The 24,563-nt window shown below is 52.2% G+C and overlaps 3 protein-coding genes across 4 annotated transcripts in view; all 3 read left to right on the top strand.

Annotated features, from left to right (window-relative positions):
* Nucleotides 1-7,897: 7,897 nt before the first annotated feature.
* On the top strand, nt 7,898-10,787 carry LOC112589804 (probable ATP-dependent RNA helicase DDX46). Its single transcript, XM_025304425.1, has 3 exons — nt 7,898-8,515; nt 9,136-9,556; nt 10,201-10,787. Exons 1-3 carry the CDS (start codon nt 8,140-8,142, stop codon nt 10,634-10,636), a joined length of 1,233 nt encoding a protein of 410 aa, XP_025160210.1. The 5' UTR covers nt 7,898-8,139; the 3' UTR covers nt 10,637-10,787.
* A 782-nt stretch (nt 10,788-11,569) lies between these two features.
* LOC112589803 (luc7-like protein 3) lies at nt 11,570-15,143 on the top strand. Of its 2 annotated transcripts, none has more exons than XM_025304424.1 (4): nt 11,570-11,822; nt 12,497-12,799; nt 13,321-13,717; nt 14,354-15,143. In XM_025304424.1, exons 2-4 carry the CDS (start codon nt 12,679-12,681, stop codon nt 14,604-14,606), a joined length of 771 nt encoding a protein of 256 aa, XP_025160209.1. In that variant the 5' UTR covers nt 11,570-11,822; nt 12,497-12,678; the 3' UTR covers nt 14,607-15,143. The 2 variants fall into 2 exon arrangements, with proteins under 2 accessions (XP_025160209.1, XP_025160208.1); XM_025304423.1 differs by having other exon boundaries at nt 11,570-11,885.
* A 3,953-nt stretch (nt 15,144-19,096) lies between these two features.
* LOC105182932 (uncharacterized) overlaps nt 19,097-24,563 on the top strand; it is a 71,880-nt gene continuing 66,413 nt past the window's right edge. The window contains exon 1 of the mRNA XM_025304419.1: nt 19,097-19,324. The gene's annotated coding sequence lies outside the window, so the exon portion shown is untranslated. The remainder of the gene's footprint in view (nt 19,325-24,563) is intronic.

The following is a 24,563-nucleotide window of genomic DNA, read 5'->3' as shown; positions in this document are numbered from 1 at the left end:
TAAAATCGCGAGCTCGATTTCCCCGGCAAATTGGGTCAAGCGTGCGGATATCCGAACGCTCTGCTCTGCGCTGCTTCATCCCGGGCGAAAGTGCCGCTGCGATAGCTGCGTACCTTTATCATCCCTTCGTAAACACATTCCCGCTGTTGATCGTGCAAATATTCCGAGCACAACGCGATCTAATCGCGGCCGAAGCTGCGTCTGCGTCTGTGTTCGTTCTCATGCCGGGGCTGCTGTAAGCTTTACAGCCTGCGAGACTAATTTTTCCGAAGCGCCCGTCGAGGCAACGCATTTGTTTCTTATGCAGCTTTAAACTCTCCTCCGCTGGGGAGGAAGGAGAGGGTTGCTCCGACAAGATACGAGAGTAGTCCCAGAAGTACCCGACCTGACGTTATAGATAGCGGTTGTTGTTTGAAAAGAATGACTATGGTAGAAAGTACCAAGCTTATAAAGCTTAAGTTTGAAGTTGGACGACGCTACGTTGTTTAGTATTTATTTGGCAGCCATCAATAGTGAACGCTCTCGGTGAATTTGTAAACATGAAAAAAATTGGTCATCGTTACGTGAGATACGATACTTTCATTTGAAAGGCCTCAGTCCAAGCAATATGAAAGCGGAGCTAGATTCTACTCTGGGGGAGTCCGCTCCTTCGTTTACCACAGTAAAATATTGGGTGGCAGAGTTTAAACGAGGCCGTACGAGAGCTGCCAAGACGAACATCGCAGTGGTCGACCAGATGAGGTGACCACGCCAGAAATGGTGAAGAAAATCCACAAAATGGTATTGGATGACCGTCGACTGAAAGTGCGCGAGTTAGCCAGACATGGTAAGCATTTCAAAAAGTGCTGTACATCGCATATTGACTGAGAATTTGGACATGAGAAAGCTGTGCGCAAGATGGGTGCCGCGATTGGAACAAAAACAACATCGTGAGGACGTTTCAATCGAGTGTTTGGCGAAGTTTCGCAGCAATAAAGCCGAGTTTTTGCGTCGATTCATAACCATGGATGAAACATGGGTCCATCACTTCACACCTGAGACGAAGGAACAGTCAAAACAATGGACCGAGGTGGCTTGATGGCTATTTTGAGGAGCTCGACGATTCCCACTGACTAAACAGGGTATCGAAGCTATTGAACATCGCTGGAAAAAGTGTATCGACCTAAAAGGAGACTATATAGAGAAATAAAGATACTTTTTCCCAAAGTTTTTGCGTTTTCTTTGTTAGGTCAGGTACTTCTGGTACTACCCTCGTAAAACGTACGAGACTGCGAAGAGAATGAGAGTTGCGCGCGAGCAAAGTCGCTCGCGCTCGCGCGATGTAAAATAATTTACAGCAGAAATTTATGAGGTCGGTGCGCGACAGGCGGAAAAAAGGCCGCTGCATCCCTCAGACACCTCGGGAGACCGCTCGAGCCCGGCGGCGGCGGCGGCGGGCGACTACCGTGAGCTTCTCTTCGGGGAATCTCGACCTTGATGTATTTTCATCGCGTCGCGAGGCGGACCTCAGGTGCCTCGGTGTCCGCGCTTTCTCTTCGTCGCACGTCGACAAGATCACTCGCGTCTCGCGGTCGTGCTATCACGTGACCTTATCGCGCGATGCTGTCATTGTCGAAAATGCCTTTTTTTTTTTTTTTGGTGACCCTGATGAAACCCCTTATGGGTACCCACGGGGTACCCTGGGGGGGGGCCGTGGGTTATGTCGGACTCGCACCGACTGAAACACCGGGAGGTTCCCTACCTTCAGGGGTAGCGAGTGGCGGCCGGAAGCACTAGTCCCCTATTCTCTTTCCTAAACCACCATCCTGTCGAAAATGCCTACATAAGTTCAGACGGTGGGGAGGGAGACTCACAACCTACGTACTCCCGCTCGGTTATTTCGGCGACTCGAGACGTGTCCTCGCGCGATGGGAGACTTGTAACTAGTGACGGCCGCTAGGCGTCGTTCTTAAGTGCCTTTCATCACGGCCGACGAACCGTAACCAGATTTTCCATGTAATTTCGCGTCGCGCCATCGAGACACAGAGAGAGACAGAGAGAGAGAGAGAGAGAGAGAGAGAGAGAGAGAGAGAGAGAGAGAGAGAGAGAGAGAGAGAGAGAGAGAGAGAGAAAGAGGGAGCGAGAAAGAGAGACAGCCCGGTGGGCAAGTTGTCGCCGCGAAGCCGAGCGACGCGCCCCGCGCACCGATGATTAAACGCTCTAATTTTAATTGCCGCGACATCGGCTAACGAACTGGCTAGTCCACTGGTCTCGGCCAAAGTCATTACGTCTACTTTGTTTCGCTCGTCTGCTCGAGGATCAGGGAGAAAGTTGCGCGTGCGACGCACGCTCTTGGCCGACGCAATCGATGAGCCTGCGCACCGTCACGACGACGATAGCTTCTCCCGCCGTTCTACGTCGGCTGAGACAGAGAAATCTCCTCGTCCGCTGGACTCGTTAAAGTCGAGCACGAGATGTGACTCCTACGCTGCGAAATTAATCCCGCTCTGTCCGTCGCCGAAGGTCGGCGAGAGCTGCATCTTCCCCGGCCCTCGAGCTAGCGCGCTTTATCGCCGCTGTAGGCCGTTCATCCGCTCGCCTACGATGGAAGTCGGCCTTCCACGAGCGTCGTACGGAGGCGTTCGATCACTCGCTTCGATATAATTCGCTGATTCAACCGCCAACGTGAGCGGCGAGCCCGGGGCGACTTTGCGGTTTCCCGCGGCTGCCGGCTCGCGCGTTCCTCCCGTTAAAGCCCGAACGTCGGCGAGCGGAAACTACCGGCCGTGCCTACCTCGACGTGCGAGCACTCTCAAACTTGTCGCCGACGTGTCCTGCGTTCTTCCGCTTTTTCCCGCGCCCTCGCCGATGACGCCCGCGGCCGCTGGCCGCGCGACGAGTAATTGATCTTTGTCCCGTGCGCTCGCGCTCGCGCTACGTCCTTGAATCTCGGGGCAAGTTTGCGCCACAAGTGTCCAATAAATCAGGGGGCTTGATGGATACCTGCGGACGGATCGCCGACAGGCCGATCGTCCGGTGACCTTGAGTCTGGCATCGAAGTTAGGCCAGACACGTGTCGGGCGTAACGCGATTACTTCGTGCCGAGGAACGTTGCTGCGATACCACGCAACCGTTCCACGCGAGCGGAGCTTAAAGGCGCGCCTTCAGACGAGCTTTCGAGTCATGTGGAATATGAGAATCGCACGGCAGTGTTCGAACAAAAATATCTCTCGTCCGCTAGATAAATCAGTGAGTTTTTATGTCGCAGACGACAAGTCGGCAACACAAGCGCTGTTGGTTCTTGCTTAAATTAACGGGCTTTAATTTTCTCACTTTTGAAAGCTGGGAATTTGTAAACTCGGGAGGTAGGCAAAAATCCAATCCGACTGGAGGAGAAGATCGATTCCATTGGGGGAACCCGCAAATCTAATCTGAGGTCGAAAGGATTCGGGTAATCTGGAGGACCTCGCTGTTACGTGTATACACAGTATCCCAATAGTAATTGGAGAGAGAGAGACGTAGAACGCAAAGCAATGTGTCAAGCTAGAGAATTCTATCTCGTTTGATCGATGCTAACCGACTTAGCCGCTTCTCGTGTGCATGAACGCACACACGCGAACGACAGGTGCGTGCGTACGTGTGTGCGCCCTCATGGAACTCTGGTCAGCATTCGGCCGGTAGAACCGATCGCGTTCAATCGTATTAGCCGAAAAGTGGCGAGATTTAAAAAAAAAACGTAGCCGATAAAAAGCGTCCTCACGTTCAGGACATGAGTATCGCTATGGCGGACGCGGTAGTTATTTCGCAAGCTCGATCGGGTTAAGTTCGTTACGTTGCGACAAAGGTAGAAAAATGGTCTCTCTCGCGGGCGTGCTTGTCACACTTCCCTTTTCTCTCCTCATTTTCATCTCATAATGCCGCATAAATACAGAATATAGCAATACGCTCTCCGCGTCGCATTGAAATTATCACTCACATGTCGCGATTGGCAATTTCGAACAAATGTTTACGTTTAATCTTTTCCAGAAGAGGCGGAACGATGTTCGTAAATCTCTCACGTACCTCGCGAGAAATTGAAAGAAAGTATATAAAAGTTTCAAAGTCAGAATAAAAAAAGATTTGAACATAAATCTGGGATACATCCAGAAAAAAGTATTCTATTCGTGTAAAGTGATTTTTGCCATAGTCTCATCATATTCTAAGCGAAGGCTTTTACAGAAAAAGAATTCCTCTCTCGGTAAACCGATTAAAGTAAACCGTTCATCTAAAATTTATCAGACAACATTCCAGTTGTTTCTCTCTTATATCAATTATTTATTATTAATTATTCATTGTAGAACTGGAGCCAGAAGTATATCTATATATATATTACTTTTCGCTATACATTATAATAATTCCTTCAAATTAACTAATATAACCAGTAAAAATAAAGTACAGTAAGAACAAGTAATAATCTTCTTAAAGAAAGATTAAATAATGTGTATATAAGAGGAAATTTATATTAAAATCAATCAGATTTGCATTATACATACAACATATAATTCCTCTAACCTTCAGAATAATATGTGTATAATATTTTCCTCTTAATCTTAGCTTATAGCTAAGCTATAGCTAATAACTTATAGCATGTTATTATCCCAATTGTCAAGTTCTGACTTTCATCCGCGTCAGGCTCTCCGGTTGGATTCATCTGGCTCTCGAGATAATTTGGATCGTTTTCTCGCGAGCGGAGAATGCAACCGGTACCAAGAACAGGAAGCAGCAGTATTATGTAATCCTTACCAACTTATAATCGGATGATAACGGACGATGAAGTATCGGATTAGTTTCTTATTTCATCTCAGGACTCTCCTCTCTTGCATAACTCGCGAGAGGCAACTCCTCGAAATCGAATCATCGGTATCGCCGATCGGAAGGAACAGTCCCGATCGGTATCGGTGTCGCCGACGTTCGCTCTTCTCTCTCGCCGCCACTCTCCCAAAGTCGATTCTCTCGGGTGGAAAATATTGTGTAAAAAACAAAGCCAACGACTCGCGATCCCGTTTCGCGTTCCGCGGAGGATTATTACGAAAGACCGCGCGGGACAAAGCGTCGCGTCGGTCGCGCACGTTTTGAGAGTGCTCGAGCGAGCGCTGCGCTTCGCCGTCGTGCTTCCTTCTTCATAGCTCGCTACATAAATTGGCACGTGTATTTCTGAGCGAGCTTAAAAGAAATTACGTAAGACGCTCCACGTCGGTCCACGTGAGCCCCCGCGGCGATGTTTTCCTCTCTATCGACAATTTATGATTTCCCTATCGGTCCCGCTTTTCTTTTTTTACTTCTTCTCGTTTTTCCTCTCATCTCGTCCGTGTGTCAGATATTCATCGCACGATAAAAGTGGCCGCGCATTGTAAATTCGCATCTCCCGAGACATTCATCCTCCGAGATTTACACAAATAGTTCCCCGGCGTTTGCAGACACGCGTTCGTTTCCGAGAAAGCGAACGGCTGCCGGAGTTTACTAAATCCACGGTCCCGGGTGTATAAACGACGATAGCTTCGGGCTGCGGGAGGATCCAAGGTTGCAGCGTTCATCCGCGACTCGCATAATCATCTGTAACGTAATACGACAATTTATGCTCGCTAATGAGATACACGGTGCTAGGTCCCACCGATAAGTTCCTTGCGGCTCGACGAGCGCGCGTGAGCGTGAACACGCGAAATATCTAGAATTGCAGTCTGCGTCTCGAGTGTTGCATACGCTTTCTCGAAAAGCGCTCGAAAATTGCTCCCGCTTCAGCTCAAGACCGAGATCGCGCTCTTACGGCCTGTGCGATCTCGGTCTCAGACAATTTCGTTTCGAGATCTACTTGTGCATATTGCGGCCGGAGCCTCACAGTGGCGTGAAGCAGGAACTAGATGGCCAATCTGCGAGATTGGCCGAGTGGAAAGCACTGTTGAAATTATCCAAATCGAGCTGAAAGGCAGCGCTGAATATTAGCAGATGCCGACGAGGCGACGCGTTATCGCGCGATGATCGATAGTCGGATGGCCGAAAAACCTGCACGGCGCGTAATATCTTCAGCCAGCTGACCGCGGAATCTGCTGCCAAAGTTCGCGCGGAGAACAATCAAAGTGCGATAGATCGAGCGACGACGTTGGCGACGCCACGCTGGGAACTTTTCGTTCGCCTCTCTCTCTCTCTCTCTCTCTCTCGTCAACGCTAGCCCGAAAGCGAGCTTTAATAACGCGCTATTGTTCCGGGAACAACTCACGGACGCTGTACAGGGTAATAAAGCATCACGCGAGCGTGATTCGAGAGAGCGGCTTCGGGCTTTTGTGCAGATCCATCGCGTTAGATCCTCCGCGATGAAGAATAACGCGCCGTATAACGTGCATGATTAAACGTGAGAAATGGGCCAGTCGCTCTTAAGCGGAAGATATAGCGAGATAGTTCTTACTTGATATCGTTACACCTCTTTTACGTTTCATCGCAAGCTACCTTCTGAAAAGAGATTTCCCAACGCGCACGATTAATCGCCCCGAGCGATTTAACGCAATTGTAAGCTGCAAAGTTTCAGCGGCCGTAACTTTGTGCCGAAATCGCATGCCGATCGAACGCAGAACGATCGAAGTAATCGCCGATTGCCGGGGTTTTCTCGGCGAGAAGAGCGGAACGACAAAAGCGCGTCGTCCAATCGTGAGCGCGATCGCGCGCTCTTTCTCTCTCCGCTTCGCGATACGGAGGCTCACCGCGAAGGAGGACTCGCAGTATATCAAGCAATGGCGTCGTCAAAGGGAAGAGCGAAGGGCCGAGCCGCGAAGAAACGGACAGCGGAACGCACAGTGACGCGGCCGGCGGTTCGCTCTCGAGGGAGACCGGCGACGACGACGGGCCGTAAACGCGCGAGCACTCCGTACCGGAGAAGACAACCGTACGAGTCCGTCGATATACCTCGGCTGGTCTACGAGCTGCTCACCGTCGACAAATACAACCGAGGTACGCGACCTCAGCGGCGTCGCACGCCGGCCGTGGATTACCGCCGCGGCATCGCTCACATTATCTCAAGTCCACGTCGCGAGGCAGCGTCTAACCTTAACTCCGTAACCGCGATTTCAACTTTCCGTCACACACTTTCCGTGAGCGACCTACAAAGTGTAATGACGGTGAACAAGAAGGGAGAGAGCGCTTCAAGTACGGAGGTCTCCCCAACTCGCTTCTCTCTATCCGTCGCGACGTTCCGCCGCGGTGATTTTCCGAGCCGACGATGGGAAAAGCGGCGGAACACACCAAGAAGATCGCTTTTCTCGTCTCGCGTCGCCACGTCGGCCCGTCCGCGAGCCAAGGCCCCCGCGGAACCTTCGGTCCATCGAGTCGACGTCAGTCAACATCCCCTCTTGTAGAAACTACACAGAGAGAACGATTTAGTTGAGTCTAACAAATGCTTATTTGGAATAGTCCAAATAAATTTTTTGATTGATCGAACAAAGTTTTGTTTGACGCAACAAAAACATTTCGTTGGAACTAAGCTGTAAGAAAATATTTTTGTTGCGTCTCTCTCTGTGTATTATGAAACGCGCGGTGCACTGACCGCTCTCGTCGATGAGTGGGGTGAACGAATCACCGCGTGCGTCGAGGCCACGCGGACGTAAACAATGGTGGGGGCAAGGCCGCGCGCTTCCTGGGGGACAGTGGAATGCGCCGGAGTAACCTGTGCGCGGTAACGCTTCTGAGGAGCCTTGCGGGCCTCTTCCGGCCACGTGCGGAACGCGGCACGTGCCGCTCTGCTTCGGCAGCGCCGAGCCAGCCGACGCAACGGCCGGTATCTCCACTTCTGAGCGTCGCGACGATGAAGTTAGAATGAATCGGTGAGATCGGATTCTCGGAGATGGGGAAGGCCGGTCGTTCTATGTGCGCTGTATGCGAACGTAATCGATGCTCTTGTGTGAGTCGTCGACGTCTAAAATTTCCAAAGAGTCGGTCGCCTTGTGATATTGTAAGAATTCAGGGATTAGCAACACCCGCTTTGATTTCTCTTCGAGGAGCTAAGCGTAGTACGAGATGAGTAATGAGAATGTCGAATTTGACTTGTTGCAATCACACGCAACATAATACAGCTGTAATCACGGTAATTGAGTTTTGAGAAATTTCAAAGTGTGTTTTGAAAGGACGGAGGTGAGGATGACGTCGTGGGCCTTGTTTTTCGCAGACGCGAGGAGATCTCCGGAACGCTTCGACACACTTCCGCGAAGAATGCGGGGATGTCGCGAGCAGCAAAGGCTTTCGTGCGAGCCGCTCGAGCGCCACAATAGCGCGGAATCCATCCGAGTGCCCGAATACATGGCGGATTCTAGGCCCACGTCTGTCGAGAGCCTGACGGAGGTGACGGATGCTGCAAATAGCTCGGCGTCCACGAGTTCCGCCAACAGCAGCGTATCGAATATCTCGATGGAACCGATCAAGCTGGTAAACTCGCTCAACAGCGCCAGAGCGCTCCTCAAGAAGAAGTCCTTAGTGCAGCTCATTAACAGTTACATCAAAGCGGGCATCGAGGAAGGTGCGTTTCCAAGAAGAACCTTTCAGTCACATCGTATCAGCGCATCGTTAAATTGGCCTTTCATTGAGGATTAATAAATGTAGCCAAATAAATGTAGGCAGCCTCAGCCTTTGACGTTCATTGCGTAACGAGGCTCCTCGGATCTTTCTTTTCGAAGAACGCGCCGAGCTTTTGCGGTAACACAATTGAATCATAAAGAAATCTACGCTGCAGCATCCCACGAAAAAGGAACGCGGAGACCTTTAAAGATCTTTGCAAATTATGTTCTCACGAACGTGAAATGACTCATCCAGTCGTTTCCATGTACTTTATATCGTCCGACGCTTATTCACGGAATGCTCGATTACGGAACTTGAAAAGGGAATGAAAAGTAGAAAAAGGTGACACTTCGCGGCACAACAGCCTTCACATGAGCAAGCGGCGACAATTCCCCGGGTGGGTGCATCGAACGAGTATGTGTGTGTGTGTTGTGTGCGACTCGATGAATCGCACGACGGTGCCGGAGCTCGTTCGGTGCATCTGCACCGTGGGACCTATCATTCCACGTCGCTGTACATAAAAGTGCTTTTGACCGCGAGGTCAAAGTTCTCGAGTGACGACGAAGACGCGCTCGGTTGCAGGGAAGCGGCAGGCGAAGAAGTACATTCGCAAGGCGCTGTCGTTCGGCATGAGATCGGGTTACCTGATTCCGGCCGACGCGCAGGGCAACGTGCTGCGCGTACGCCCGACCCTGATGAACAGCGAGATCAACGACGCGGAGTCTCGGCGGAAACGGCGCATCGCCCGGCGCGGCGAGCCGCGACCGACGACGACGGGCGAACGGAGAGCGATGCGTCGGCGAGCGCCGATCGGCAAGACGTCGCGTCGCGGCGACATCCCCGTGGACGACGCGACGGCATCGAGCAGAAGGAGACACCCCACCGCGAGTCGCGACAGGAGCTTGAACGCGAAAAACGACAGCCTGAGAAAATCGCCCGGACGATCGAGACCCGAGCGCGAGAAAAACAATTCGAGGAGCGGCGAAGACGCGCGTAAAAATAGGTGGGTCGCCTTCTCCTCCCCTCTCTCTCTCTCTCTCTCTCTCTCTCTCTCTCTCTCTCTCTCTCTCTCTCTCTCTCTCTCTTTCTCCGTCGTGAAACGGCAATTTCATTAACTTCGTGCTATCCGCCTACGCTGCATTCTAATCTCGCGCGAATCGTATTCGTCGCTGCATCATAGTTATTTTTTCAGCGTGCGTCTCGTGAAGAATTAATTGCCGCGGATCGGCTTTACGGTTTCAGCATTTCCGCGCGAAGCTCGGTCGAAAGCACCGTCGAATTCAAGCTCTTCCTCTTGTGCCTTCTTTTGTGAATTCATGCCGTTGTGAACACCCGGCTCTTTTTCCATTTTTATCCCACAAGTGATGCGCCTCGAGGAGAGTTGGATCTTATTTCAGGAGTCTTAATAGACTTCAGCTCGCAACATGGATGTCTTAACAGACTTAAACGCATCAGGAGTACCTTGATAGGATAAAAATGTACGTCACGACGAAATCGAATTTTTCGTTCCCTCGCGCTGCATTCTCTAGCGGTGCTGACGCAACGTCCGCGACCTATATTGTTTTGAACTTTTTCGTGCTCTGTGTTCTCCTTGTGTGTCCGCTGGCGCGAGCGAAATTTCACTTATTCGGGCCGTGGTTTGCTTAGCAAAACCAACGAGAGGGCCGACAATAAGCGAGGACGACAGCGAAGACGGGGCGACAACGAGGACGTCAGAAAGCCAGTCAAACGACGTCGCACGACTTTGTCTCCGCGACAAGCCGCGGATAATCACCAGCCGTCGGCCGTGGAGAGTTACGAGAACGCAGACGTCCGGGATCGCGTTCGGCGTGAAAGCGACGAAGATCATTACAGGGCAATAAACGGAAGGCGGAAGACGACGACGCCGCCGCGTCGGGAGAACGACTCGAGGATGGAGATGCAAAAGACCCGGATGAATGTCGACGACGATCGCGATGTCGAGCGTAACAACGACAACGATAACGACGACGGCGACAACGACGACGATGACAATAACGAAAAGTCCGAAGACACGAGTGTCGAGCGCGACGCGGATGGCACCACCGGCGAAACGGGTGTTTAAGGAATTGATCGCCCATCCGGATTGCACTCCCCCCGGTGTCTTCCTCGGGAGCGAGGAGCTCCTCGTGTTTGTACCGTCTTGACTATTGCTTGTAGAATGTATTTGTTATATGCACTTTATACATCCGTTTTTTAAATCACACTTTTGTACCGTAAGCACGTAATTCTTTCCGTGTTTCACGGTCTCCTTGATTTTGGAGAGGAAAAGACTTATGTAAAAAATATATACGTAATTTTTTAACTAAAAATTTCTTAAGAGTCTTATTCGTGACAGGATTTTCTGTTAGCGTCAAGTTGCATAAAATGAGAGAGAGAGAGAGAGAGAGAGAGAGAGAGGGAGAGAGAGAATACGATAATATCCTATATTGTGCTTGCGATAAAAATGAATAAATAAATAGCCAGAGAAGGCGTGGGGACAGAAATGCAAAGCACTATGAACAAATGTGTTGAACAAATGTGAACAAATGTTGAGTATCGCAAAAAGGTCTCTTTGGCATTAAACGCAAAGGTTTTTCAACTTCCATTCGTTCGCGTTAAAAACACGGAGCCATGTAGGGTGTTTGTTGAATAGAAAACACCCACGATCGGGGATATGCTCGAATGATCGTTAGCTCGAAACCAAACCAAACCGTTGCCGTTTCGATCGAACGCGACGGACCGCCGCTGCCGCGAGCGTTTCAATTCCACTCCGCGATTAAATACGTACGCTACATGTCAGATCTCACGCGTGCCGCGGTATCAACAGACAGCGGAATTGTCGCTATCGAGTCTACCTCGCGATTGAATCGCAAACATCGTCGCACGCGCGATGAGAAAATTCAGCACACAGAGAGAAAAGTCGCGGAAATCAACGCCTGCGAACGCGTCGTTCATCGCGGTTTGTCGGTGAGGTTCACGTCGACGACAAGCGTCGATCGCTCGAACGAGCGATATATAAAAATGATGAGCGGACGCGACTTTGCGTTGTTAAATAAAAGACAAGAGAACCGAGAGGGAAAGCGGCGAGCGAAGAAGCCGCCGGTTGCGCGTCTCTTCTAATCTTCAATATTCTGGAAATTCCTCGACAAAATTCCGCGCCACGACCGACGACCGATTATCTGGCAAGTCCGAAAAATCTCAGCAGGCGTGTCCGACAGCCAAAGAACAAATTTCCCACTTGATTCTGCCAGGAGATATCGGAACCAACAGTAAGCACAAAATGGCTCGCATAACGAGACAGCGAAACGCGAGAAGTCGCCGAGGTGTGATAAGTGAGTGATCGTCTCAACGCGCTACAGAACAGAAAGAGAGAGAGAGAAAAAAAAAAAAAAAAAAGAAACCACGTCGGTGTCGTCCGCGTCTCTCATCACGCGTCCGTGTGTGTTTAGAAAATTAAACGTAATGGGAGGTCGCGCTCGCCTGCAGATTCTGTCTAAATGTCAACGCGCGTCGGTGAATGCGCATAAATAATTGCGGCGCTCATGGTAAATTGCATTAACGACTATCGGCCGACGCGATAGATATCGCGTTAATTATGCGAAACCAATAATCCACTTTATTATGTATAATACCGGCATTATCTGCGATCCCATTTCGCCCGAATGAAATCGGAACCGTAAATGCATACAGATCAACCTGGCTTATTTAACGACATCGGCGAGGGCTGAGGGGAAGGAGGAGGAGGAGGAGGAGGAGGAGGAGGAGGAGAACTCCTCTCCCGTAGCTTAGATCATCGTTGAATAGATTAATCCATGTATTTGCCGCGCGTTCCCGATATCTCCACGATTCGTCGAGTACCGCTCGTCGATCCGAGGCTCCCCCGTAGACGCAAATCGTCTCTCCAGTCTAACCCACCCCTTTCCTTCCCGCCCGTAATCTACAGAGCGCCGTTCTCGCAAGCCGAGCATTCCCGAGTTGGTCTTCAAGTTTCTCGTCGCGGAGGGGGCTGCTCGCGACTCGGAACGCGCTTTTGCGAGCACGGAGTGCCGTTGCTGCGGCCGAAGGCGTCGCGACCACGAGGAAGTCGTAGATTCCGCGGATATTCCGCGAACCGCCGGCAGAAGTATGGGTTACAAGCCCCGTAAGAGCACCACCGGCAAGGTCTCCAAGCGCCGCGTCATCACACGACGTCCCGCGTCGAGGGACCTGCCGGCCATGTACCTGCAAAAATGCGTGGGCGCCGAGGGTACGGAATTATTAATTGACCGTGCGATCTTAGATCGCGCTCGAGGTCGCTTTGACGACGACGACGACGACGATCGCAGAAGGCGAGGAGGAACCTTGTTTCTCTGCCGCCTCCTATAAATATCCGGACGATCTCGAACACGCTGCATAGCTCTCGAAACGAAATTCAATAGCGTTGCATCGGCGCGTAGATTTTGTCCAGAATTCGCCCGTCGCTGAGAATTCAATCGCAGCTTTCATCCGGGCGTGTACAAGTCGAATCGAATAAAGTAATAGCCATGTCGGTGCAGTTCGAACGTCCGGCCGGTGATCGGAGTTACGTCGAGCTAATAGATTTAATAGAATTCTGTTAAAAAGAAAAACGAAAATATCGCGATCCTTGGAACGTAAATTTTCCGAATAACCGTCCCTTTCCAAGGAGACGGGGAGGATAACAATGGTATATATACTGCAGCGAAATTTCTCCCGGCCCCCCCCCCCCTGACGCCTCGTATCTTAAATAACGCGAGTCTCCTCCGACAGGGACGAGAAAAGCGAGAAGTTACATAAAGAAGGCGTTAGACTTCGGCGTTGAGTCTGGCTACCTTATTCCCTCTGACCCCACGTACAAAGTCCTGCGCGTGTCCTCGGACCTGATGAGAAGCGATTCACGGAGGAGCAGGATAAGCACATGCGACAGGACCGTCTCTCAGGAGCAGGACAAGAACCTGCGCAGCAGCCCGAGCAAGCTCGACGACCTGCAGGTGCAGGAGCAACGGAGGAGGGGACGCAGGGGACGAGGGCGAGGACGGAGGTCGAGAAGTGACTCGCGTCGCGGGAGGGGCAGGAGGGGCAGGAGGAGGAGGAGGAGGAGGAGGAGGAAGAGCAGGAGCAGGAGTAGGAGCAGAAGCAGGAGCAGGTCGCGCAGGAGGAACAGCAGGTAAACGTCCGGCAGGCAATGCGACTGTAAGAGCGAAAAAAGAGGGAAACATGGACGCGCTCGCGCGAGGGCTCGTGTATGAATTGCAAATTCGAGCGGAGCGACGGTAACTGAGAGGCCGACGGCGAGCTCGGGATTACTTTCAGTCCTCGAATCACGACTCGAGTGTCGCTCGAAGGAGATCGCGAAACGGTCGCCGGCATGGGAGCGACATAATTTGCGAACGCGATGGCCTTCACGCGCGAAACAACGTAGCTGCGTTGAGACTTGGCATAAAGAGTTTGCTTCGCGGAGAGAATAACTCGCGCGTCTTAACGCGTGTAACGTGTTCTATCTATCGGAGGTTCGTCGGATCCCGCTAAATAGCTAAATTAAAAATCAAGAGGGAAGAAATATCCTCAGCTGCGAAACAGCCCGCCTTTGCGATCGCGCTCGCCCCGTCGTGCGCACGTCTCGACGCGTACGATCGATCGAATTATTTTTACACGTGCATATAATCATGCATATATATATATATATATATATGTGTGTGTGTGTCCCTCTTCGTTGGGCAAAATAATTAGAGTCTAGCGCCATAAACGCTGCGAGCTAGCAGAGAGTCTAGAGGCGCGATAAAACGCTCAAAGGAATTTCCAGCCCGCAGAATCCCGAAGAGGCCGCCGAGGATGAGGTGGACGATTACGAGATAGATAAGAACGACCCAAAGAGTAACATTCACAGCGGCGACGTGGAAAGGGAGCCGAAGAGCGCGCGATCGAACTCGCCTGACGAGAAACAGTCGACGAAGAAAGCCGAAGGGAATACCTCGGATTTATCCGCCGACGAGGACGAGGAGGAGACCGACGACGAGGAGAACGACAAGAAGGTGGCCAGCGCGACGAATTCGTAGCTTCGCACAAATACCATTACGGTCCATTGCAATCTACTAAAATCCCCTGTGACCAGCGCAACCAGATCCTCCCTCTCTCCATTTGATATTACGATTTAACAGCGAGCGTCTTCTTCGGAAGACTCGCTTTGTGTAGAATCCTCGCCGATTCGTTTACAAGTCTTTCTATTTTTCGAAACGTCGGTCTTTCACCTGCCGGAAACTCCCGCGCACGCGTACGATGCGACAGGTACGATCATGGCCAGTCACCGTGTTCACCTCACGAATGTATACGCAATTTGACAATATAAAAGTGCTGCGTGAAACGGCCCTTGGGGCGCAACCATCACTCATCACCCTTCTTGAAGAGAGCCACGCGCGCGTCAGCAAACATTTCCTTACAGTTCTTACGTCGAAAATAGACCACCGATCGGAAGAAAGTGATATGGGGATTGCTTTTCGCTTGCCTGCGCGACCCCTTGTCCAAAAGCACTGCCGAGACCGAAAGCGCGTTTCCCGCGACTCCGCGAATTTATTCGACTGCTCTGGAATCAATTTTCTCTTGCGGATTTATGACGTCGATCGGAGAAATCTCGCCGACAAGGTCGGGGCACGGTGCGCCGCGGTAAATCGCGAGGGTCCATATTGATGACGATGATAATGATAACGAGAAGAAAAAGATGAAAAACGAGAGAAAGAGGGTCCCCGGCTCCCGGCGGAAAGTCCTCCCGGCTCCTTGTCGTCTTATCGCGGCCATCGATTATTCCGCAGCCCACGCGGCCCGCTTCCGGTAAACGAAACGGGCCGTTGACCGACTGAGCTGTTGGCGGCTTAGCAGCCGCGTGCCGGGTCGCACACAAGCCGCGGACAATCCGCGTTACACTGTGACGAAATCCGAAAATCCTCCGGGCGAAAGCGGAGTTTCGCGCACCGCTGCTTTCCCCTTTCGCATCCAGTGCGCGAATCGGGATCAATCCAGTCAGGACTGATCCCGCCGGGACAAATGGACGTGGCGCGTATGCTGCCGTAAATCCCGCGCAGGTGAGGCTTCGGCTCTGAACGGACAGATACGGCCGCCCTTACGGAGACCCTTTCCGTCCAGCGGAAAGGTGGAGGTCGCACGGGGACGGAGATGGATGAACGCTCCGATGCGCGCGCGCGCGCGCACACGCACGTAATAAAATAATAATTTATCGAAGATCCGCGGTCGCGCTCGTAAATTCGTGGGACGTGATCGGTTTGAAGACGTCCGCGGAGATGTAGGTGAAAATATTGACACGCGTGACGGTGGCCGAGACCTTCGCGTCAGCGTTTTTTCTATTATTGAGTGCGTAGGATTCCTTTCACAACATCATTTGCCCCGCGATCATCGGAGGGTTTCTCTCGTAGGAGAAGATGCCCGCTCGTATACACACACACACACACACACGAGGCTGTAGTCTCTTTTAAAAAAAGGAGCGTACGTGCGGAATTACATTTCCTCTCGAGCAGATTTATTCGTCCTTAATGCGGCGTCCTTAATGCGGCGCAATACGAGCAAGGAGGAAATAAAAAGGCAGCCAAGGGTTGAAACAGCACGAGAACGAGGTGCTCCTCCGAGCGGATGACTATGAGTGGTCCTGACGAGAGAGCATACCGCCAGCAATGGGACAAAATTGGCCATTAGTCAAAACACGCGAGGATCCCCGAGGAGACCTCACTCCCCGGCGCGTGCACGTGCCACGCGTGACCAAACGGGACACGGTATCTCCGGGGTCCCCGCGTCTGACGAATAAAGCAGCAGATAGAGACTGAAAGAGAGGAGGAGGAGGAGGAGGAGGACGGAGAGAGAGAGAATACGAGGTAGCCTATCGAGAGTCGGATCTTCTCAGTCGCAAGGGCCGAATTTTATTAATGGGGCGAACAAGATTAGGTGAACGGAAACGACGGAGCCAATCGAGGGGGGGGGAGGGGGCAGTCAGCCACGCGACAGCCGCAGGAAATACGAACACGCGTATCCGGAATCCTCTGCGTATCCGGCATTTCTGCCACGCGACGCAGCAGGCGTCAATAATGCCGGGACTTCCAATTCCGGCGGAGGAATTTTCGACTCGAGCGGATCGCGCGCGCGCGCGCGCGCGCGCGAGAGTATTCGCGCGGCACGGCTTGATCGCGAAGCGCGTTTCGCGTGATCGCACTTGCGAGCGTTTCGGCGAGGCTGCAAGGTGAATCTGCAGGTTACCCACCCGCGCGACGCTTGAGAAAGGACGAAGGATTTCGCACTCTTGGATTTTCCAATCGCCTTGTGAGCGAACGTGCTTGGCTGCCAACGTAGATAGGATGCGTTCGAGCAATCTGACGTTTCATCAATCGTAATCAATTAAATTCTGTATCGGCAGTTCTGCCGCTTCAGAGTCTCTGCGGTTATTGATAATCATTAATCGAGTCTCTTCTTCGATTATCTGTATTACATAATCCTCTCGGCAGAATGAACGCACGCGGGATTGTGTTTCTCAAACAAATATTCCCTTCACCGGTGTTCGCAACATGTTTATAGATCGATCAAGCTTCCGGACGAGAGACGCACTCACTTGCGCTGTGCGTCATCGAACAATTGATGAAATACGTCGTTGCCGTTACATCACCATCCTCGTGCTGGTCGGTCGGCGACTATTATACAGCGCGAAGCCCACGCGCGATATGCCATAGAATTTATCGCCGGTGCTAGAAAACTTTGAGTAAGTCCGGCTTCCAAGTTACGACACCACTTTCATTCGATTGCATCCGGAAACTCCCATTCTCAGGGTGCTTCCGGTGCGCTTGTGCGGGCTGAACAATCGCGCGACCTTGACTAATTCCTACGCTACGAAATCCTATCACTCGAGTATCCTCTCTATCCTCTCCTCGCCATTTTTTCCATTCGACTCTCTCTCTCTCTCTCTCTCTCTCTCTCTCTCTCTCTCTCTCTCTATCTCTCTCTTTCTCCCCCCTCTCTCTTTCTCCGTCCATCCACTATTGTCGCGCCTGCAAGCATTCACGTCGCGTTTCGCTTCCTATTTACCAGCGCGGCTTTATTCCCTTTTAACGAAGTAAGGGTCGTAAAAACTGTCTCTCTTAGCGAGCACTGCGACGAAGGAGATAACGGGGAGAGGAGTCTGCGCTGAGGTGTGTGAGTGGTGTCCTTGTGCCATTAGACTCTGATTCACAAGATTACGCTCCTACGTTAGCCTACAATCCTGCCTCCGCCTTCCCTGCCCTTCTCCCCGCCCCGCCGCCTATATCGCGTACGAGCTACAGAAGATTCTCCAAGTTAGATTGAAGTACATACGCGAGCGGCGGGGCTATGGCGAAAACGTGCCGTAAATCTCATTTACTACGGACACTTTGTTTCGCGTAACTCCACGGAGTACCCAAACTACAGCGCATCATCTGCTCAACGTATCAAGGATCATCCAGACGCTCGCATACGCGTACATGCGCGCCGTCGGCTTCCCCTCGTCCCCCGTAACGAGTCTTGTCAATACGGCGGGAAGATTAAGGGAAGAAACGACACAGGAAGCTATAATACATCTCGATAAGACCGGCGTTAACGCTCTCTTCACCGCTTTCCCCGTTTCTCGCGAGGGTTCGGGATCTTCCACGACGTCGATGTCATCCCTACGTCCACGATCACCGCGCTTCCCCACGCGCGTCCTTTTCCTTCTCTTTTTTTCCTCTCGTTCTGCGGCGAACTGCAATTACGAACGAAGGATAGCATCGCGGGTGACCTTGACTAGCCCGTGAACTCCGCGCCGAAATTTACGAGCAAGCGCGCGGGGCGCTCATCCTTTTTCCTCGCTCTCCTCGCATCTTCCCGGCGTCGATTCCGCCGCCCCTGCCCCTCCCCGTCGCGCGCATTATCCCGAGCGTTGCGCTCGCCCTGCTCGCTCGCACCCCCTTCGCTCTGGAGTGCCGCGCGGTGCACAAAGGGGGAAGCGGATCGATCGCGGAGCTGCATCGCGTCTCTTTGTCGGCGCGACGCGCAACGGGACGGTTTCCCGCTTCGACGACGCCTGGCGTCGTCGGTCGGCCGACGGTTGCGCACCACGTGGACGGGAGTCCGCGCGAGAGTCCTCTGGCGAACCGTTCGCGGCCGTCGGCGTCGATGTCGTGACGCGACGCGACGCGACGCGGCGCGTCGAGGGGGTTGAACGCGGCGACGGCGGTATCAACGGCGGTGGTGGGAACGACGGCGGCGGCGGCGGCGGCGGCGGCGGCGGCGGCGGCAGCGGCGGCGGCGGGCATACCGATGTTGGCAGGCGCGGCCGAACACGCATCCGACTCTGCGCCCTTCTCTCCCTCGGCGCCGCCGGAGAACGGCAGAAGAACGACGGCGACGGCGGCGGCGGTTTCAGTCGGCACGCGGCGTCGCGACGTAATCAGACACGCGTGCATCGTGCCGGACGCGTGCATCTGTGTGTGTGTCCTGTTTCTCTCTCTCTCTCTCTCTCTCTCTCTCTCTCTCTCTCTCTCTCTCTCTCTCTCTCTCTCTCTCTCCCTCTCCCTCCCTCTTTTTTTCTATGTCTCTCAGGTCTCATAATTCAATGAGACCGTCGACCTTTCCCGACACAGACCAGCCCGGCGGGTGGATCCTTCGGTCGATTGTCGAGTGATCAAAGGGTGCGCGAAGACGGAGAGGACGGAGGACACTACGCATGCTACGGTGCACTGCAGCGTGTCTCGGTCGTGTTACGTCGTCGACCTGATCCCTTCGCCGTCAGGTAAGTCAAGAAGAATGCAGCAGCCGCTCACGGACTTCAATCGCGCGATCCGGACGATCGGGCCGGCGATTCTTGTCGCTTCGCGGTCCTCGCGTTTCTAACGCACGCTCTCCCTTCGCGACTTCCGCGACGCGGTGCGCTCTCAAGTTTCTCGCGGGTGTGTGTTTCCTCCCTCGAGACGAATGCATCGAACGGGATTTGCGATCTCGCGCACGCGGCCGGTCGGACGCGCCGATCGAACGAGTCGCCCGGCTCGAGAGAGTTTGCGCGTCTAGTCGGAACTTGGAGATACTGTTGTATCGCGAGCGAGCTTTCTGAAGCTGCAGGCTGCGCTCGCAATGGGTGCGCCCATATATGCGTGGGGTCAACTCGCCACCACTCGTACGCGCAAAGAGAGCAGGAGTTTGAGCGTAATTAACGCGCCGCGAGCGTCAAAGGGAATAATTTTGTCACATCGGGAAAGCCGCCGCGTGGTATAATTAAAGGATCGCGCTCGCGACTTCATTAATTGCCAATTAAATTTAACCGCGGCCCCTTGTCCTCTTACCGCTCTCGTTCGATCCGATCGGTCATTCGATTCGTTAAACCGACGTCTCCGCCCCGCCTGCGGAGCGCGTGCATCGGGACGTGTAAAGACGGCAGCTGTTTGCCTTTCATTAAACTCGCTTGAGTTGTCGCATTAACCGGTTAATTCCGCTGCTTCAGTGCTGTATAAACTGGCGTTGCTCTGTAAATCAACTTGGTTGTTTTCCATTCCCGTTTGAACGTTTCATCGTGAACCGAGTGAACCTCGCGCGCTTGCGGCACACGCCGTATGGTAGGGGGGCACAGAGCGAGGACGGGGGAGGAAAAGGGGTGTGATGAAGAGGAATTACGCGGACGGAAATTTGGTTTTTTGAATTTGCGATTGACACACCGTATCGCGTGTAGAACCAGCCCTGCTTTATGAATTGCTCTTCGAGAAGTTTGACGACGCGTGTACGAAATTGCGATTGTACGTACGTTCGCGAGCAACTCTCGGCGCTGCTTACGTTGCCGCCAGTGTACACGAGCGTAAACACGAGACCCTTCGTGTGCGAACGGAGGAGAACTTGTACGAAAGTTCCCCTTCAAGTTCAAAGTACCGATATAATGTAATTCGCAGGGGTGCTCTCGCGACTAAAGAATATTGAAGCGATCATCCTGCTCGATATCATCATTGTCATGCTCGCGTCATTATCGTTCTCGCGTGAGAGAAAGAGAGCGGAATTGGATCTCACGTGCGGGCCTTTTTTCCCTTTTCGAAAAGCGTGCATTTCACACCTCACGTCGCGCGCGCGATGCACGAGATGAGTGCGCCGGCGGCGGGGCTTTTTCGATGGCTTTTTCGGCAGACACACAGAATCATCCGAAGGGCTTCGCATACAAACGAACGGATCGATTCGCCATGGCAATTACTCTCGTATGCATATTACGAACGAACCGGCGGCAGCGGCGGTGGAGGCGGCGCTAAAGGAGAGAGATATGCATTATGCATTGTTAATTTAGGCCGTAGTCGGCCTCGCCAATTACACGCACCACGTAGAGCAGCCGCCGTTCCCACTGCCGGTGGCAATAGCATTGAATTTCGTTCGTGCACAACGAGACACGCGATAACGTAACACCTGCCTGCCACCCACACCGCGAAGACGCATTTCGCTCTTGCATGTCGCTTGCGAGTGCGGTGCGAGGCGAGGCGTGTCGAAGGGAGCGATCTCGCATGACACGTCTCCGACCGGAGAATTTGCATACGCTAATCGAATCAATCGTTCCGCGATAGCCGCGAAAGTAATTTCCACGCCGAGACGAGACGCGAGAACGATGGAACATGCGAGTGCGCGCGCGCGCGCGCGCGGAGGGCGTATAATTGGACCGGCCGCACGGGCGATACATTATTGACGGTGTCGCGTAAAATGTCATCAGAGGAAGAAATGTTTTCTCTCTCTCTCTCTCTCTCTCTCTCTCTCTCTCTCGACGCAGCCTTCCTCCTCTCTCTACTCTAATTATTCCGAGTTATCTGTACCTCCGCTCGCAAGGTCACCTCGTACACACCAGCAGGTAGAATTGCGTTGCTGTCGCGCGCCGCGCTCTGTTGTGTTTACCGTCGAAAATGAGGAGGAGAGGTCGTTGCTGGAAAGTTACATGAGAAAGAAGATATCTCGTGGATAATGTCAGGAAACGGTAATGTCAAGAGGAAAAGAAGAGATACTGAGCTGTCACGATATCCGCAGCGATACGCGTATTCGACTGCATATCGAGTAAGGAGGGAGAGAGGGAGAAAGAGAGAGAGAGAGAGAGAGAGAGAGAGCCACTTTGCGATTTTAATTCTTCCTATTTCCGTTCTACTTCCGCGGAATCTCAAGGTTTTTGCGAGGCCGAGACGGACGGACGATAAGAAAATCACGCGCGCGCGCGCGAGAGTATTCGAACAGTAATCCTATTTATGTAAGTCCAGGCCGAGAAAACGCGACTGGAGAAACGGCGGCGAGACAACGAAACGACCAAGTAAGATTGATGGCCGTGGCCGATAGGCACACGGACAGCTTAAACGATAAATCTCAACTTTGGCACTTTTGACTGCCGCGTTGGCCGCGTCGATCCGGTTTAACCCCGGAAATTTCCCGGGCAATTTTTCGCGGAAATATTCCGAGATGAACGATAAGCAAAGTTTGAAGTGCGAGCGCGGGTGTCCAGACGAGAGACATGTTTTAAGAGAAGAATTACACTGCGGCAGGCGAAAAAATCAAATCGTGCGGCGACTGGGGTGTTGTAGAGTGTTTTTTATATATTTTTTCATCCCAGCCTGCCGCTCACGTTTCCCGCGTGAGCTCAACCTTTTCTCTTGACTCTTTTAGCTCTGAATCAATCCGTCGTTACGTCGTTCCTCTCCAATTCATTCCGCACGCGCGGCCGCCGCGCGGCGCGAGAATCAGACTGTCGCAATTCGCGCTTCATCGAACGCTCCGAATCAGCGCGCGCGACCGGATCGTATGTTTTTTTAAACAATATGTCCGCGTACATCTGCATACTCGTTCGCCGCTCGGCCGACAGCCGCGTCGGGGGACCTGGACCGCCGTGTTGATAATTCGCGGTCGCGTCCTTCTCGAATCAAGCGTGTCCGAAGAGAATGAGAGAAAAGGAACAAATCGCCGTTACGGGCAACCGTGTCATTCAGTGCCAGTACGGCGGAATTCGCCCTGCGACGAAAGCAAAACCCGGAGAGGGTTAAACTCGCCCGTGAGTGGAAAGCAGGGCAAACGAAGTGAGAGGTCAGTACGCGCACGTCCACGCCGTCCACGTCGAAAGGAAATCCGTCGATCGATTCTATCCGGCGGCACATCAGGGAATTCCACGGTTCGGATTGAAAAAAAAAAAAGGAACGCGACGTGAGGAGGACCTTGTCTATTTTCAGTCTCTCGCGATTGACAGAATGGTAGACTATCGAAATTCGTTGCTGAGGACGCCAAAATTGGCAAGTCGTCTAAGAAGCTGAATTTCCTCGTCGGACGATTCTAACAAAACGAACAATCTGATCTGCTCCTTTTTGCGGATCCTCAAGTACCTCGGCGGAGGTTTCTCGCGTATCCTCGTGTACCAGTACTTGATCTGATCCTTTAGCCTTTCGCGGTGCAGAGAAATGGTTTCCGGGTTGGTCTATCGTGTATCTGTTTCTGATGTTTCGTGAACGTCCCGCTTCATATCTTCGCCTGAAACTGAAAGTTTCAGCGTTGTTCTTCCCCATGAACGAGCGAGTTGGAATGTTCACGAAACGTCGGAAACAGACCCAGAATGAACGCGACACCAGCCCGGTAACCTGATCAACCGCAGCGCGCAGTTATTACACGGAGTTCTGCATTCGCTTTTGCAACCCCGTCACCACGGGGAGGCGCCTTGGACGTCGAGAGATTGAATAAAAAGATACCAATTACTACGTTTCTTTAACGTTTCAGAGAGTATCTTTGAACAGCGCCAATTTAGAGCCAATTCCACCACTTTCGATGAGTTTTATTGTCAGCAATTAAATGTCAACCGTGAGCAATCAATTCTGGTCATTTCCGCTTAATGACGGGAATGCAGTTCCGTTTCAACGGCGATAATTAGGCGATTAAGCTAATCAAAGATGATGATAACAATCTTTATTTATACTTTTCAATACAAAAGAGAAATGTCGTAGAAAAGGGCAGACAAAAAAGAATGTGGAAGATTATTAGCAAAATATAATGAACGGTTTTGAGATAATTATATTTAAAGAGAAAAAAGAATAACAGAACGATACGAATAGTGAAGACCCATGAAATCGGTTTTTAAGGACTGCATCTATGGAGAACTTTTCATTCTCTAACAATAATCTCTAACAATAATAATGAATAAATAAATAAGTAATTATCTTCATGAGTAATTAAACAAATAATTTTCTCTCGGTCAAATCTTGTTATCAGCCGCGATTGACTTCAAGGAGCTACCCGCAGCAGATTTCGCGCACGAATAAGACGCGTGAGATTCGACGGATCGCCAACTTTGTCCGCCGCTTTAACCGCCGCGTTCCGCGCGAAATGGATGAAGTTTCGCACACCGCCGGAATGTGCAGCTGTGGGCGCGATAAATCGACCTTAGGGAAGCGTTTCCGAACTTCAAACGAACGAAATTACGTTCGAAATAACTAGGCTGCGAGAATACGGTGTGCGAGCCGAGAGATTAACACTTTGCCGGCCGCTGTCACGTACGCGTGACTTTTGCTCGCCGACGGTTACCGGCCGCTGTCATGTACGCGTGACTTCGGTTCAGCGCGGCAACAATGTTTCCACTATGCTTCTGTTTTAACTATCCCGATTGTCTTTTCTTGACATTCTTTAATATCACCGTCGGCGAGCAGTAGAACCCGCGCCGGCGGCAGCGTAAAGGCGATGCGAGAAGTAAGCGGCCGGCAAAGTGTTAAGCGTCGCGAACACGGCGCGGTTTCCACACTCCGCGTTGTTCTTCCGGGTGACTTCACCCAAGTTGACACCGTCGAGTAAGCATCGTCGAGCATCCCCGCGTCCCCCCGCGTCACGACTCAACGAGCACATCGCCGTCGCTCGGAGTGTTATCCGTCACACGTGCTGTGAGAAGACATCGTCGAAAAGTCCGGCTTATCTCGCCCCGAAAGGCCGAGCTATTTGTCGTCGACGCGGGGGGTGAAATGAGATATCTACGTTGCGATCTATGAGCGCGGAAATCTCGT

This window comes from Harpegnathos saltator, unplaced genomic scaffold (assembly GCF_003227715.2).
Source record: "Harpegnathos saltator strain DR-91 unplaced genomic scaffold, Hsal_v8.6 scaffold608, whole genome shotgun sequence".
NCBI lineage: Eukaryota > Metazoa > Arthropoda > Insecta > Hymenoptera > Formicidae > Harpegnathos > Harpegnathos saltator.
Note: the sequence above shows the minus strand (reverse complement) of the source record. Positions and strands in the feature narration are given on the sequence as shown.